At 32.5% G+C, this 17,797-nt stretch overlaps 3 protein-coding genes across 3 annotated transcripts; 2 read left to right on the top strand and 1 right to left on the bottom strand.

Annotated features, from left to right (window-relative positions):
• Positions 1–2,713: 2,713 nt before the first annotated feature.
• LOAG_04983 (ubiquitin fusion degradation protein UFD1 containing protein) lies at positions 2,714–6,532 on the bottom strand. Its single transcript, XM_003140520.2, has 6 exons — positions 6,363–6,532; positions 5,666–5,824; positions 4,910–5,101; positions 3,951–4,100; positions 3,347–3,552; positions 2,714–2,941 (listed from the first exon to the last, which is right to left on the bottom strand). Exons 1-6 carry the CDS (start codon positions 6,495–6,497, stop codon positions 2,818–2,820), a joined length of 966 nt encoding a protein of 321 aa, XP_003140568.1. The 5' UTR covers positions 6,498–6,532; the 3' UTR covers positions 2,714–2,817.
• Positions 6,533–7,049: 517 nt separating this feature from the next.
• LOAG_04984 (hypothetical protein) lies at positions 7,050–7,767 on the top strand (the record flags this gene model as incomplete). Its single annotated transcript, XM_003140521.1, has 3 exons — positions 7,050–7,175; positions 7,351–7,475; positions 7,629–7,767. The coding sequence occupies 3 exons, from the start codon at positions 7,050–7,052 to the stop codon at positions 7,765–7,767; spliced, it is 390 nt and encodes a 129-aa protein (XP_003140569.1).
• Positions 7,768–8,072: 305 nt separating this feature from the next.
• On the top strand, positions 8,073–15,996 carry LOAG_04985 (hypothetical protein). The gene is made up of 19 exons (XM_003140522.2): positions 8,073–8,137; positions 8,558–8,616; positions 8,838–8,974; positions 9,299–9,434; positions 9,771–9,854; positions 10,064–10,243; positions 10,512–10,658; positions 10,900–11,062; positions 11,347–11,539; positions 11,652–11,772; positions 12,112–12,264; positions 12,521–12,657; positions 12,827–13,001; positions 13,297–13,424; positions 14,012–14,079; positions 14,241–14,431; positions 14,784–14,933; positions 15,095–15,302; positions 15,747–15,996. Exons 1-19 carry the CDS (start codon positions 8,089–8,091, stop codon positions 15,920–15,922), a joined length of 2,655 nt encoding a protein of 884 aa, XP_003140570.1. The 5' UTR covers positions 8,073–8,088; the 3' UTR covers positions 15,923–15,996.
• Positions 15,997–17,797: the final 1,801 nt, after the last annotated feature.

Genomic DNA, 17,797 nt, shown 5'->3' on the forward strand with positions numbered 1-17,797 from the left:
CATTGATTATATTCATTATTCTGAAATTCATTATTGTTTGAATAATTAGTAGGGAGTTTTACTATTGATGATTATAAATTTGAATTTAAAACATTTATTTCCAGAAGAATATTTACAAAAGCAAATTAATAATTAATTGAAACGTTGGAAAAAAGTGAATTTTTTTTAATGAAAAATTCAAAAAAAAAGTAGGTTATCTAATGATCAATTAATAGGATAATCAATTAATAATTTGAAATGTCCGTTTAATCCACTCATTATCAAATATTTAATTCAGATTATTTTTGCATGCAAATATATACCAATATGTTGTACCTTAATTTTTTTCTTAGTCACATTTCGTTCGCTCATTTATTAACTGCAAAAAATATATATAACATATGTAAATGTATATCTTCCTATATGCTGCTTAATTTGATATCCAAATTTAAACTTTTTTTTATAAAATTTCCATTTTCACATATTGCTATGACGATAAATGAATAGAACAAAATAAATTTTCGTTGAAATAAAAATAGATTTTAAATTTTAATAAATAAATCTTAGTGGACTCGAAAAAGTTAAAATCAAATTGAATCAAAAAAATTGAAACAAATTTTCCTAAAAACACTTTTTATCAAAAGTTGAAAAAACATTGATTCTTTATTCATTAAAATATTTCCATTTTAACAAGAAAATTTTCGAATTTACTATCAAAGATAAAAAAGGAAATGATTTGAAGTAAAAGAAAGGAAAAGTGAGCAAAAAATGAATTAAAAGAATAAAAGGAAACAAAGAGAAAGACGAAATTTCAATTAATTTAAATCAATCAGTCAATGAATATACAAACAAAACACAATTGATCTAAATCGATCAATCAATCAATCAATCAGTACAACTAAAGAAATAGAAATGATCCAAATCAATCAATCAATGAATACATCAAGGGATTTGTAGCAGTAGCTTATTAAACTTAATCCTGTCCCTTTTTCGCTCAATTCTTTTGTTTTTTTCTCGATTTTTGTTTAAAAAATGACTGCTTTATGCATATTTTCCTTTATGATCTTTTCTTCCCTCTCTTTTTCTCTCTCTCTTTCCCCCTCTTCTCAATATAACATACATATTAATTTAAACAAGTAAGAATAAAATTCAAAAGAAATTTCAGCAGCATAAAAATTAAGAGAAATTTTAATAGTGAAAATCCGAATATGACAATTTACTACACGAAAATCATTAATTTATTAGAAATAAATTTAAAATTATCACTAATAACTGATCAGTTGGAGGAAATCTGAAAAACATATTGATGATAACTTTATTTGGTAGTCGTTTATGAATTATATTGAAATTTTGTTTTTCAAAAAAAAAGAAAGACAAGACAATTAAATATAAACTTGGCAAAAAAAATGGAATAAAAGACTTGAAATGTACGATGTACATGATAACAAAAACAAAATTATTATATCATCAAACTTCTTTTTTTTCAATTAGATATATTAAATATGATTAATAAGATATTTTCAAGTATATTATAAATTACTTTTGTCAAATTGATTGTGTATATGAAAGTTATGATAAAAATGTAACTCAATAATACTTTAAATAATTGAATGATATTATGAAAGAAATGATAAAAACGAATTATTAAAGAAAAAAATGAAGGAATTTAAAATCGTCCATTAAAATGAAAATATTTTCAAATTGTATTTCCATCTTTCATTTTCTTATTTGCTTCTCAAGGACTTAGATTCGAAGAACATTTATTAAAAAAGACTAATTGCAATAAGGAAGCAGCAATTTATCATTAGTATATACATATATTCCTTGAATATTCTATCCATAATTAATTGATTGAAACTTCAGATAACCTCAAATTAAGCATATTGAAATGCGATAGTGAAAAATATTGCGTATTTTCTCCTTCCTTCACACCAATTTTTTATTAAATGATATTACTGCAGACTTTCTTATTTCAAATTCATTAATAAAATTCATTCAAATTACTGAATTAATAACAGGAATTATAATCCAATTTCATCCGGCCAAGTAAAACTTCGTATGTCTGGAGATAATTATTAAGGTAAGCAAAAAATGGAAAATAATGAAATACCCAATAAATATTTTTTAAGTGAATAAACTAACAAATCGTATACAGCAAAGTACTGATGCATGTTAGCAACAACAGCTGTTTCAGGAAGAGTAATAGTTGCTGATTCTGTTGCTTATTTACCAATTTTTTTTTTATCTTTTCCCATCATTTTGAGTAGTTATCAATTACTCAAAGTTTGTATTGTGCTCAAGATCAAAAAAAAAGGAAAAGAAAAAAACCGAATTATATGCCTAACAATTTGTTATAAAACGATGGCGCAGCTAAATCTCGAACGAATTTCATTTAATAAAATCCTTTCAACATCTTTTTCCACTTGTTTCTGTGTTTTCATCAATCAATCATCAAAATCTCGCGGCACCTCCCCTGTTATTTCCTCTGCATGAAGTGGGCTGGTATGATGAAAATGTTTCATTTGATGAAAATGCTTTCATTTGATTCTCCATAACCTTTTGTCATCACAGATTATTTTTAAAAAGTAACAGAATCCAGAATAATAAAGTTAAAACAATATTCCATTTTTAAGCTTTCTTAAAGATCTGATTCACATTTCTTAACTCTTCCTTTGCTGATTGCTTACCTTACAATTATTTTACAAATACTGTTCTGTCATTTGAACAAAGCTCAGAAGGTAAATATTTTATACTGTTTGGTTAGTTCGATGCATTTTACAGATTTCAGTTAATAAACATGTTTTTCTTTTTCGGAATGCCAATAGATTAAAACATTTATCACCGCCGAGTAGCACGTAACATATGTCCACCACCTTCGAATGGCATAGCACCACCGGATTTTTTCCCTTTTGCTGCTTCGGCCAATTCTTTCTCCATAAGTGAACGACATTTATACTCGTACCTGCATTGTAAGATGCATTATAAGATGTAAGATTGAACTACGTATTCGTTATATTTCTCTCTTAACTTGATTTCAGTGAATTTGATAATTTTCGACTAAAACCAATTGGAACCTTCAAGCTAATCACGATCACGCCGCAAAATGATGATTTACGAAGGCAAAAAAGGTATATAATCGATACAGCAAGAATCTTATACATCAGCAATAAATGAAACGATTCGAATGGTTTGTACCATCACCTAACCAAGAAGGTTAAAATTAGTCGTACCCAACAATCTAGTACAATAAATGAAGCCGAATGAAATGATTCCCTAAACATGAAATTTCAATCTTGACGTGACTGCAGCCTACATCTTCAGCAAAAGAAAACTTTTCTTTTACAACAAGAGGAAAAGAACTACTAACCTCACAAATTCCAATTTCCCGGGAATATAATTGGTATTAACGACCAACTGCGGAAGTGATCGCACAGCTGCTTCCATTTCAGTCAGTGAAGTTGTCGATGACTTCAATTTCCCGTCTAAACGATGACCCGTACCAGTAAATGCTTTGAATCCACTACCGGCTTTAATTCCTGTTTCATTTACGACTGGTGTTGATGACATTGATGGCTGAAAAAAATGATTAATTCGCTCCATTTGCAATTTTCCAACAAAGTCAATTCTTGGTAATCCAAATTCAAATAAGTACCTGTTTACCATTTAAAAGTTATTCACAACACAAAGTTGTCATATAGATCGAACCTTTCGATCTAATATTCACTGTCTAAATAAAAAGTAAAGTGTTGCTTGTCACGTTAAAGATGAAACCACTAAAACAATTTGCCATAACGTTTTGTATCCTTCTTCCCCTCTCTTTAACAAGGTAAACCCAAAAAGTTAAGCAATAGTTCTTAGATGATATTTTCAATTACAATACGAATGAAGGGAATCTGTGCACTGTGTTATTCTGGTAGCAGTCTTCTAACCTTACATCTGTAATATGAAAAATTAAAATGTGCGAAACCTACTGTTGCATTTGAGCTAGACGCTGCATTTGTATTGGGTTCAACATAACCCTCTGGTGCATCAAACTCCACATTCATATCACATTCGATGATTGAAACTGCTCTTCCGGGTTTTACTTCCATCACCAAAAATTCCAAAATTTGATCGTTGTACTAAAGGAAAGAAACTTTGTCGATATGGGAAAAAATTACTCCAACAATGCTTCAAGAAGGAAAAAATATATCTTTGAGCATTGCAACAAACTCCATGAATAAAAAAATAAGAGAAAAAAACCTTCGTTATTCTTATGAAAAAAAATCTTCGTTACTTTTCGTTATTCTTGCTTCCTAACGCACTTATTGTTACAAGTAGCAGAAGGAAGGGAGAAAAAAAAATCATTTTTATGATGGTAGAACTATTGTACAATATATTTTGAAGCTCGAGCAATTTCACTGAATTAATAACCATGAATTTCAGCAGCAAGGTAAAATATATCTCTATGTTCTCACAGTTCAAACTTGCAAACCGAAGAAATTTTTATTATCCGTAGTTTAAAAATAAACATATCAAGATAACTAATAAGAGGCTAAGATAAATTGTAGTTCATATCCTATTTCTACTGGCAAGCTAATTCCAAAACTGCCACGAGTATGGGGTATGAGTCTTCCCTCAATTTTCTTTCTCACTATCTCGTCGTAGACGGCTGAAAATATAAAGTCTATTCTAACGTTATACTTCTATTACTAGGTATCTAGAAGATGTCCAGTATGTTCGTGTTACTTTCGAGACCACACAAACGCTTGATCATTCCTAGTATCCTTTCCCTAGTGATACATTTATTCCGTTCCAAACAGTTGAAATCTGCGTTGAAAACTATCGTCGATACACAATTCTAAATTAACTCTTATCTATAGAGTTACATTCGATTTTCAGCATGCTGTAAATGACAGAAAATGAAAATTCTGATAACCATCAAGCTGACCTCAACAGCAATAATGTCTCCCTTTGTAAGACATGCAAATTTTCGTAGCTCCACCTCGAGTACAGCTCTCGGATTTGAAATAGCCAAAAAATCCGTAGACTGCGGTTTTAGTTTCGTATATGTGGCTTTCGGTAATGTGGCATATGTTATTCGAACACATTCACCCTCATTAAGGTGCAGTTGACGCATCATCTAAAAGGAAAACAGTTGGGCTTGCTTCCGAAACATAATTTTAACAAGATTACCAAGATGTTTCCGCATTCAATTTGTTACATCACACTGTGAGATATTTAGCATAGTAATTATCGTGCGAATAAGAGTACCTGAGTGCCACTACTGAAAAAAATAAAACCTGTACAGGTCGAATTCAATTAATGATTTATGGCAAAATTGCTTAGAGTTATATTTGTTCTAATTAGATGAACGAATTAGCCTCTTATTATTGTCCGTTCTGCTGCCTATAAAAAAGTTTTTCAGTTGGTCACAAATATTTTAATGGAAGAAAATCTTCTATACAGAACCTAAGAACTACACATGTATTCGTCAGACTTCTACTTATTTTTATTCTTAAGAAGGTTATTTTTTAAGGACTCCTTTATTTTTAAGAAATTCCACTTAACAATTCGATTTACCTTCCTATGATTCATGTGTCTTTTTATGAATTCGATTTGAAATTACCAAATCAACCATCCTTCATGTCATGCTCAATGCTTCTAATAACCCTAATTAGCTATATATATCTCACTTATAATTTACCCAAGATGGAAGATAGCAACGACCCTCTTCAGCCAAGAATTCCAAAACGCCGCAGTGCGTTGAATATCCTGAATCGCTCAGATTTTGCACTCTGAACATCATTGGATATTCGATGTTAAGACGAACTAATAGATCCAAAGCTGATGGCGGAAGTAAAATCTGAATAAAAATAACGGATAACAGGACAGTAACACGAGGAATAAATCAAAAAAAAAAAAAACCAGGATTTTTTCGGCACTTTATAATACGTCGAATATCATGAATAAATGTCCGTGATTCAAGTAGTGGTTGATCAATTTTTTGATGTGATTGAGGAATTTTACACTAACAGATTGCAGTATATGCATAAAGCACTGCATTTCCTAACTTATAATTTTGAGTAGAAATTGATTTATCTTTTACTGCCGTGACAGGTAAGGCAAAAGGAAATGCCTTTTTCTTTTATTCATATCTTAAAATAATTGTAATGGAAATTTGTCCTTCAGCTACCCAAATCTACAAACAGGATAATGAAATTTCGTTCTTCCTTTACCCATAGCAGAGGGTAAGGTAGTGTAAAGTACTTGTTTTTCCTATGCCTAGCTCAGCCAAACAAATAGCCACCAATAAATACGATGAAACAAACAGAAGATACCACTTTATATATATTCGGTTCGAAATCTTTTTTTTTTAATTTAAAAAGTAAAATTCACATTACCTTTCCCCCGTGATTCAACTCATTTATTTTCTTTGTATCCGCTCCTTCATAGAAGGCAGCCGAAAAGCACCGAAGTTGCAAATCAAAGGGACGTACCGGCGCTCCAAACATCATTGCTCCAAAACCATCGAACATGTTTTCGGCTTAACTCCAACGCTGAAACGCTGAAAAAAAAGTTCCTTTGCTCATATATTTACTTGAGCTTGAGATATGGCACGGAACTTGTACGTTTTATATTGCCGACTTTTCTTTCCTTTATTCATTTACTAGAAATCATAGCCGTAATCTTACAATAACAGTTAATGTTTAATAGTACTTGTTGCAGATTGTGAAAGTAATTTATCTGTGTTTATGAGTGTTCATTCATTTTTCATGTCATTGGAAAATTCTAGAAATTGAGAGAGATATCACCTTACTTCGCATGCCATTTTATTGGACAATCAAGGGTAATACAATTTAAATAACACACTGATAATCTTCAGAAATTTTCTGGTGGAAAAAAAATTTTAAATAAAGAATATCCATGGGAGGTTAAAGAATGATGACCTCAAGTATTGTTGTCAGGGATTGGAAGAGAGTGAAAAGACACCGCGAATTCCAGAAAATAAAGAGAGAATGACAAAATTTTGGTAAATAGTATGACTTTTGAAGATTTCAAAGAATTTTGTCAACAAACATCTTATCAAAATGATAGTGGTAACATTGACAGGATACCTACAGACAGATGTAATAATAGTTGAAGAGACGACAGAATTAACGGACTTAACGAAATATCCACAAGTGGCAGTGACACCAAAGAGTGAAAGTACCCCTGTATTCGTCATAACGTTTTAGTTCCACAAGACAAAAACGTGGCTTTATTTTCACGGACTCATTAGGCAAATGTATGTCCCATTATGATGATTAGGAATAAAGGTAAAAAGGTTTCGAGCTTACTCGGGTTCCACTAGAGTTTGACAGAGTTAGTACATTGTGAAAAGTACCACAGATATCTGGTGTAACGGATAACTTATCCGAAGTAACAGTTAAAGGTAGCAGGATTATATGGGATAGAAGCATTTTCATACTGTTCCGTGGGTTACGGGAAATGAATTCCATGTTCGAGTACTTCAGGTTTGTGCGGGAAAGGTATAGGTGCGTTGGATGAGGGGGGTCTGGTGTGTTGTGTGGGTTTTCCAGGACGCGGTTGTTTTACGTGAAACTCTGATCAAGTCTCGTGCAACCGCGAGAGAAGTTTTGACTTTTTGCGATTTTTGCATCCTACAGACTGAATGAGTTCGTATCCGTGCAAACTGGTCGGTTGGGTAAGCTAAAATTCGTGAATCAAGTGAATTTGCTTTATGAGATAGCTCTTAGCGTCTTCCTGGGTGATCTTCCACTGTTAGCTTTTTACTGGATTGTTTAGTTTATTACGCAATTATCTCCAAAAAAAAAAACTGCTTATGGTAGTGCAGACGAGTTTTTTTCAGTGCCGCAATTTCTGACCAATATACTCTTCTAATGCGCTGACCAATATACTCTAAGAATTCCAAAAAAAGAGTGGCATTTAGAAAAATATAATTCGAACACGAAAGTCTTTCATTTTTATAGTTTATGATTATCCGTCGTGTGAATTAAGAAAATTTTCAGGTGGGGTAGTAATACAAATTGTCTGCTCAGGTTATTTTTTTCTCCATTTTCCAATTCGTTAAATTAATTTCAACAAATGACTTTAGGTGCAAGAAGAATGGCTCAGGAGGAGCTGTTAGAAGTATTACAACGGACCGCTTCATTAAGTAAATTGTTTTCATGTTTTATCCTTTTTCCTTTGAAATCATATAAACCTCGTGTAAAGTTGAACGATATGAATGAGGTGATATGGAATGAGCGTAAATTACATATAAAAGAGAGTGGTAACTACAAATTCATGATATGGATAGGACTGGTAAGAACTAAGTGATCCTGACTTGAATGCAAGTGAAGACGCGCACTGGTTATCCAAAAGTTCTGCACTGTGAGATATCCTTTTTGGTTTCTATATAAACTATTTCTAAACACTAGGAGAGTCTCCATCCTTGACATATACTGCATAAGTGCTTATGATCTCAGTTTCCGTGTATGGTGTAAGCGCCTAAATGAACATCATAAAGAGAATTGTAAAGAATTCAAGTTTATATGCATACCTTTCATTATTGGCTTAATTAATAATTCTTCAGATCCAAATGATCAAACTCTTGCTTTGGATTATTTGCGACGTGCATGTGTTACTAATTTTGTAAGCCAGTTTCCTCACCTAACTTTTTTTTAGTATTTTTAAATTTTTTTTTAAAAAGAATGGAATTTCTATTTGTTATGTGATCATTCTATCCAGTAGCTACATTCTTGCTTAACACAACGGTTTTTAGGTTTTTTTTTAGTTTTAGATGTTTGCATACTTTTGCATTTTTATTGGGAATGAAAGGTAGGTAGGTCTTATCAACTGGTAAAAATTTTCAGCCAGAATTCACAAAACAACTGTCGACGGTTCTAGCAACGCCATCCTATTCAAATTTTGCAAGGCAAGCTGCTGGTTTACAACTGAAAAATGTTTTGGTTGCCAAAGAAGACGCGACGAAAAATGAATATCTTACAAGGTATTTTTTCATTATTTACAGGTCTTTATCGAAATATAATGTAATTTTTTGGCAAAAGAAAGATGCTAATGGAAAAAATTATAATGGTAAACAAGAAAAAGAATTTTCCTTAGTAGATTAGTAGCTGTTCTTAAAATATGTTTGATTTCTTTACATTAAATCTTAATGTTGAAATACGCGAAGAATTTGCTTATCTACACGTAATAACAAGATTTTGTCCTGCCTTTGTAATTATATTTTTCGCCACCAAACTCAAAGGGAAAAACAAATCTCGGAAATACAGGAGATGGTGATGCGTTAATGAATGAATGACAATATTTTCAGGTGGCTTGCTTTACCAATAGATGTTCGGGAATTTGTGAAGCAAAACGTAGTTCGTACTCTTGGTACTGAACCTTTTAGGCCGTCCATTGCAGCTCAATGTGTTGCTGCTATCGCATGTGCCGAAATACCTTCACAGGTAGATTTTTTAAATTGAATTTCTTATATGAGTCAAGGTTAATCATGTGAAGCGACGCACTCAATAAACAGCTGGACCTAGTAAAGTGGTAATAGTGGTAATTTGTGTAATGAATGAGGTTTTATATGATATTAAAATTTGGTAGTTTATTTATTAGAGTTCTTTTTTTTAATACTGAAATTTCTATTGAGTTCATGTTTGAATTTTCAATGTTTAATGCAGAGAAGAATGCTGTTGAAGAAAGAAATCGTAGAATATCTTAACGAAAAACACTGCGTCTCACTAAAATTAGAGAATAGGTGCATTAAATGAAAATCCTCCAAAATATCGTTTCAGATGTGGCCGGATGTTATAACGCATTTAAAGGATAGCGTAGTAGCAACGAACAACAGTGAAATATTAAGGGAAGCGTCGTTAGAGGTAGCTCTTTATTTCTCAATACTTTTTTGTTACATAGTTCTTTTTTTCGTAATTTGAATAAATTTGTATTAGATTGAAATTCAAACATGACTGTCAACATTTTTGTGAAACAAAATCATGGCTACTGAAGTTGTAATAAGTTGTGGTTATCGCGAACCGTAAATGCAGTTGTAATAAGTAACCATAATTGTCGTTAACTTACCATTTAGGCACTGGGTTACATTTGTCAAGATATATGCGGATCATTACTGGAAAGAGAATCGAATCAGATTCTAACCGCCATTGTTCATGGGTTACGAAAGGATGAACCATCCAATCATATTCGTCTTGCAGCTGCTAACGCTATGTTAAATTCGATCGAATTCACGAAACATAACTTCAGCAGAGAGGTCTTTTTTTTGTTTGTAAATGCGAAATTTGCATATCAGCCAAATACGCAAATTTCGCGCCAGCTCGTATCAGCTCAAAATTGAAGCGACTGAAAATGGCTTTGGATATTATTTATCCATTCATTCCGAGCTTCTTTATCCATTTCTTAGAAAACTACTCGTACTTTTTTCGTTAATGTCAATCTTTCTTATGATATAAAACATATCGGAGGAAAGTTACTTTCAACGCAGTTCAGTAAATTTCGGAAAAAAGTTTTGATTGTTTTAGAACGAGCGACATATGATTATGCAAGTGGTATGTGAGTCATCTCAGTGTCCTGAAACAGCCGTCAAAGTAGTGGCCATGCAATGTTTGGTCAGGATTATGTCACTCTATTATCAGTTTATGGAGCAGTATATGGATGCACTTTTTCCGGTATGTCTTTTAGAATCTTATTTCATAGGTACAGATTTTCTTACTGCTCAACTTTTGTTAAATCTCTTATTAAATAATTATGCTTTTAGTCCCTTCCTATTTTGCATTATATTCCGTGAATCATATTGTGTATTAATTGCGAAAAATCCATGGAGAGTTTTTTTTCGGAACTATCATTTGGTAATTTGATGACAGTGGAAATAGCTGTATAATTATGTTATCATGAAGATGCGTTTTTCAGATTAGTTTAAATGCAATGAAGTCTCAAATTAATGAAGTAGCTTTACAAGGAATCGAATTCTGGTCAAACGTTTGTGAAGAAGAGATATCTTTATCCGTAGAAACCGAAGAAGCTCGGGAACAAGGCCGTGCCCCTGAAAATGTTTCACGTCATTATGCACGTGGTATATCTGCATTTGATTAGTTTTGGTTGAAATATATGCTTAGAACAAGAATCACATTTTTGTACAATGAACTTATAACATGAATACATCTCCAGTGATTATAAACCTATGGCAGGAAATCCTAATTGACGAATGATTGACCAGGGAAGGGATGGCATTATCAGGCATTAGGTCAATCAGAGAAGGACTAATTTCGATTTCTTTTCGGTGGCTATCTTCAAAATAACATGTAGTTATAACTCTCGTAGGCAATTCTTTTAACCTCTCCCTTGCATTAATTTCAGGAGCTTTAACTCATTTGATACCTATTCTCACTGAAACATTGGCTAAACAGGAGGAAAGTGACGATGAAGATGACTGGAATCCAGCGAAAGCTGCTGGCGTGTGCATAATGCTTCTTGCACAGTGTACCGGTGACTCCATTGTTGAACCAATTTTACCTTTTATCCAACAACATTTAAAAAATCCGAGCTGGAGGTGATTTTTCGCTCTTAATTCACTTTCCTCAATTGGATGCGCGATATTCTTAGCCAAAGTATTGCACCTAATTCATCTTATAACATTTGTTCCTTCATCTCTTTTATTGTAGATATCGGGAAGCATCTATAATGGCATTTGGGTCAATATTAGATGGACCAAATGAAGCAGTCCTAACACAATTAGTTGAGTCAGCATTGACAAGTATTATTGCTTCGTTATCTGATCCTCAGGTGAGTGATAATTTAATTGTAATAAGCTTGAATACAGTAGATCTTGTTCCTGCTTGTATTGTTGCGTAGTACTTGAATTCGAACATGAAGATGACATTTGAGAAATTATGAAAAGAATTAAGGTTATCACTATTAATAGGTTAAAGTATGTAAGTAAATAATAGACTTAAAATAGTTTGAAAGGAAATGACACATAACAAAATTTTTTTTGATCCGAAATATTTAAACTTAAGATTAACAGTGATATCTGCAATTCTTTAGTTGGTTACATTACAGAGACAGAAAAAAGAATTATCGTCTTCAAAGTCATTTAATGCTGTTCCTTATATGATATTTCAGCTACAAGTACGCGATACAGCTGCTTGGTGTATTGGGCGAGTGTGCGACACATGTGAGGAGGTAGTAACTCGGCAAGAAATCTTAGCTCCGATGCTTCCAGCTCTGTCGACTGCTCTGCAACAGGAACCACGCGTTGCTGCTAATGTTTGCTGGGTAATTCTTTTCTTTTCTTGAATGGAATTTACCATCTGCAGTTCTCAGTTTAAATTGAGACTCACTGTTTATACTTTGATTTATATTAATAAATCTCAAATATTAATAAATTTCATAAATAAATCTATATTAATAAATCTCATGCAAAAGCTTATTTGCAAAGGAAAAATTATGCAGTCAAACTGGTAAATGAATTTTTGCTTTTGACTAAGTTTAAACATCTTTTCAACCTCTAAAACAAGGAAATTTTTTCCAGGCAATTTCAAGCTTAGCCAAAGCAGCTTTTGATATGGCTTGCCGGCAAGGGACTGATAACAGCGGTCAACCTGAAACGTATATATTGACTTCCTGTTTTGAAGGCATGGTGAACGAGCTTATTAAGGCTACTGATAGGTTTGTTTTTGAAAGAAGCGTATAAGAATGAGGAAAAAAATACTGTGGCATTGCATTTCCTCTGTTAATTTAATTTGTTACTTTGCTTGACGTTTATGAGCCCAGAATTTTACAACCTCAACCTTTCCATGGTTTTAAGCTTTTATAAGGAAAATTTCTTTCATTATAGACCAGATGCTCATGTATCGAATTTACGAATAGCTGCGTATGAAACTTTGATGGAACTAATCAAGAATAGCCCAAAGGATTGTTATCCTGTAGTGCAGAATACTACTGTGATTGTGCTCAGGAAGTTAGAGCAGTTGCTGAATATCGAGAATTCACTGGAGTCGTTAAGTGATAAGGTTACAATGATTAATCCTTATTTTCCAATATGATTCGGAAAAACTGATAGTCCTTAATGGTATTCCAAAGCGAAAACGATGCAGAGTGGTCTGATAAAAAAGGGAAGTTAAAAAAAAAGGAAATCTGATAAAAAAGGGGATAACAGGAAAACTGAATATCGCTTTGATGAAAAATTTGTATTCAAGCACCAAACAACTTTATATTCCAGTACACGACAGCTAGTTTCAGTGTACAGCAAATTTCCTGCTTCGATTATTTCATTTTATTTCTTGCTAATTTTTTTGTATTCTTCAGAGCCAGCTACGAGATCTAGAGTCATTACTGTGTGCAACGTTGCAATCTGTATTGCGCAAAATGAGACCAGAAGATACGCCATATATTGGTGATGCTATAATGCAAGGTTTGCTACAGATTATGCAAAGGTATTTTTTCTAATTGTAAAAATGAATCATTCTCTGGTTAACAACTGACCAGATAAACAGATAATTAGGATTAACGGAAGAAAAATACTGATTTTAGGAAAAAATACTGAATATCGGTATTTCAGACTCGCAAGACAATGTTTTGCATTGTCTTGCGAGTCTAAAATATCGATACTAAATTGAAAGAAAAGAAAAGAAAAAATGAAGAAAGGCTTCTAGGAAACAACCATAAAACGGTGTAGAAATCAGTGTAACTGCAAAGCTATCTGCAGATTCTTAATTCTATAATGATCTTGATATTTGACAGTGGTAAAGAATTTGCATGCTTATAATTTGCCAAAAGTTGTCAAAGCTAGGTTGAGAATTTCAGAAATTTCGGTATTTGGTATAGAATTTGAGCTTTATAGATCTATGAAAGATTGTTCCCCAATGATTTTTTGCATAATAAAATAAACAGTTTGTCATCTGCTGGAACATGTCATCTTTTTTGAGAATCTTTTACTTTTTTAGGATCTTCTTCCACTCTGTGTTAATGGTCATTGACTTTATGCAATTGACCAAAAATATCCCATTGTCATGATTTTTAGGTGTGCTGGCAAAGAATGTGGTGGTGTCATGGAGGACGCTTTGATGGCCGTTAGCACACTTATTGAAGGTTTCTATTTTTTTCTGGAATTTCTTTAAAAGGTAGTACATATTGGTTTTAAGTAATTCCAGCTTATTTGGAATGCTTGTAACATTTTTTAAGAACTTACACAAATGCAATGACTTACCTGTTTATTTTCGGCGGTTACATCCGTGAAATTTTGATTTCAGCATTGGGTTGCCAATTTGCCACATATTTGGATGTGTTCAAACCATTTCTGGTAGCTGGCTTACAAAATCACGAAGAAGGCCAAGTATGTTCAGCAGCTATTGGTGTACTGGTTGATTTATGCCGTGCACTAGAAGCAGCTTTGATGCCTCATTTAGATGAATTTATGGGATTGCTTTTTCAAATTGTACAGGTTTGTTTTTGGTTTATAACTTTGCTTTATAGCTAGATTTTGAGTTTCTCGTTAATTTCAATTAATGTGTTGTATTTGCTTCCTTCCAAAGGAAAGATTTAGCATGCGAAAAATTTGGAAATTTGTGAATCGACTTTTTTTGACTGCAAATTAGTTGAGGCAGAAATATGCTTGAAATTCAGAGCCCAGATTTTATTTCATTCATTTGTCCAAATCATATTTTGAGAAAAATAGTCAAAATTGCTGCAATACCTAATGAAAAATCAACTTTGCAATTTGTGGCTGTTTTGTTTCATTTTGTTTTTATTCTTTTTTGCTGGCAAAACGTTTATTCAACGATTTCTTTTTGCAGAGTAATAAAATAGATCGATTAGTGAAACCAGCCGTACTTTCATGTTTCGGTGATGTCGCTTTGGCAATCGGTCCTAATTTTACTCGTTACTATGATTTTGTTATGACTATGCTAGTTATGGCACTTTCTACTGCGAAAGTCGAAGATCCGGTTGGTGCAGAATGATAGCAATATTTTTCAGTGTTTTTTTCGAAATGAAATATATTTGCCGCATATTATGGAGTTTTATGTATGCATGTTGTCATTTAAGTAAGACTGTTAGATAGGATCATTATATTAGGAAGTACAGCGAAAAAAATTTGCAATTTCAGGAAGACTACGACAATGTTGAATATGTGGAACAGCTAAGAGAAAGTTGCGTAGAAGCATATGCGGGTATTGTGCAAGGAATGCGGACAACACAAAATAATGAACTGCAACAGTTGCAGGACCAAATACAAAATATGCTTGGCTTAATTGAACTCATTGCTACCAGTAATTCACCAGACTCATTGATAGGGGCAGCTTCTGGATTACTTGGTAAGTATTATCTTTGTTCTCATCTCCAGATTTGCTAATAGTTGCAGGCATTCGATTGTAAATGAATTTTACTACTGTCTATATTTTTCATTTTAAATGTGCATTATTTTCCCTTAAATTTAGTTCTACAAAATATTGTGATGTGTGACGTTCTTGTGAGTTCTGTAATTGGCATGGTTACTACTCTGTCTTCTTTATGATCCATCCGGAACACTTCACAATTGTTTAACTGAAAGAGATCAGATCATTTTTCTCTAGTTTCAAATATAACAAAAGCGCATTGCCATGATTAATGTTGATGGAATAGGGTCATGAAAATTCTCAGCAACATCTTTTAGGAAATTCGCTAATGGCAATATCAGTTATATAGTAACGACTTTGGCGATATAAGCTGTTAAGATTTTCCAAACCTACTTGAAAATTTAGAATAGAACGTCGTTTCAGGAGATCTAGTGACATCATTCGGTGAACAAATATTACCCTTTGTCGATAACCAGAATATCTCGACGATATTGACGAGAGGACGACGAAGTAAAGCAGCGAAAACGAAATCACTTGCCCTCTGGGCAACCAAAGAGATTCGAAAATTGAAAACAGCAAAAATGGAAAATCATAATTAAAATGGAAAGATGAAATCGGAGTGATGACATCTTTTCTAAAATCGTTATTATATCTGATTGCTCATGATTGTTCCTTTTATCCGTCCTATTATTTTTATTTCACAGCTTTTGCTTTACTCTGATATATGTTGTCTGTTTGTCGTTTCTGGATTTCTTTTTGCTGGCAGGAGTGCTCGTGTGGTATGTTGCATTTGCTTTTGCACATTATTGTACATCATTACATATATTTTTTAGCTTTGCGTCTTTTTCAACCTTTTTTTTGCAGAGGTAAAATTCTTTTGAAAGTTTTTCTAGTGTTTTTGTGGGAATTGAATTTTATACACAGGTTTAAAGATCATAGTTTTTCTCTAGAATTTTGTTTTGGTTTATAGAATGATCCATTCGTTGTTGTCAAAAGAAGGGAGTTATTGTACCTGAGAGATGTCATCATTTATTACCTTGACTGTGTGCAAATTCGAGGAGCAAATGATCGTGTTTCTCACCAGTGTTGAATTTTGCTCATTCCCATGGTCTTATTCAGTGCAGTGAATTTCACATATCCTGGTGACTGAATATGACCACCTACAAAAGTTTTTAATGTTAGCTAGTTATTTTGAGATATTTGTAATTTTTTCGTTTTCAATCCATTAATCTTGCCGGTATGCTTAAAACTTAGGAAACATATTTCACTCCTGCAATACTTTATTCCTGTGTCAATCGCTATGGTGAATTGGATATCGAAGTGGGATGTTAGTGCAAAGTTTTAAGTTTCATATAGGGAACGTGAATTTCAAAATTTGAAATTCTTTTAATATACATTATTTTATTGTGTGCTTTTTCTTCGAATTTCAAGAAGAAAATTTAACTTTTCGGAAGCATTTAATCAAACCTGTTTGAATAGGTTTGATATTTTTTTCAGTGAATGCATACGTTTGTTAGTTTGTATTACTTCCATGCTTTTTTGTTTTAGCTTACATTGTTTTTAAAAGTTGAATGTTTTACCAATTTTTGTGTGAAACTGATAATTTCCCATATGATTCAAAATTGTGTAATTTTATTTGGATATTCATGAGTACATTTGTTGTTTTTGTCACTGATTACGTCACTGTTCATCATCGCTACGTTCCTTTCTTTTCCATTCTTCATTGCATTCTTTACAATGTAATAAGTTTTTTCCAAAGTTTACTTATTTTCACCATCACGTTCGAATTTTTGAAAAATATTTTTTCTTCACTTTTTTCTATTACATGAAGGAAATAACCGAATTTTCTGGAAATTCTAATCATTTTACACTTCCATTTGACGATTAGGAATTGGCACGATTTTAATCTATCATTAAATTATAAAAAATACATTAATCCTTCAAATGTCGTTATTCCCAGAACAGTTTTTTGAATCCGTAGTTTAAAAAGGTACTTATTATTGGCGAGTTCTAGAATATTGCTTATTTTCCTCGCCGATTCAAATAGCTTCGGAAATGCCCATATCTTTCGTTACTTTTTGTTATCATCATCGTCGTTCCTTATAGTTCTGATAGTGTTTTTGCAAGTTTCTCTCTGTGTATCTCTTTGATGTGTATTATTTTCAAATTGTAATTTTACTCTCTACAATTTTTTTAATCAGAAAGTTCGAAACGAAGTGGTCCCTGCATTGTATTTTATGTTTGTTTTGTTTTATCCTCTAGAAAGTTTGTTTCTAGCTGTGCAAATTCGTATTTTATTTTTGCTTTTATATTCATATGTCATACTGCAATGCTCATTTTGTTGACACATCTTTTGATCTTATTTTCTTTCTTCTATTCTGCAAACTTCTAATTGTCGTTTCTCACAAAATCTTCTCATTTCTTTTTTTAATTTTATTTTTTTCAATTGAAAATGTTCGATGGAATGATTGATG

This window comes from Loa loa, assembly GCF_000183805.2.
Source record: "Loa loa unplaced genomic scaffold supercont3.101, whole genome shotgun sequence".
NCBI classification, from domain to species: Eukaryota; Metazoa; Nematoda; class Chromadorea; order Rhabditida; family Onchocercidae; genus Loa; species Loa loa.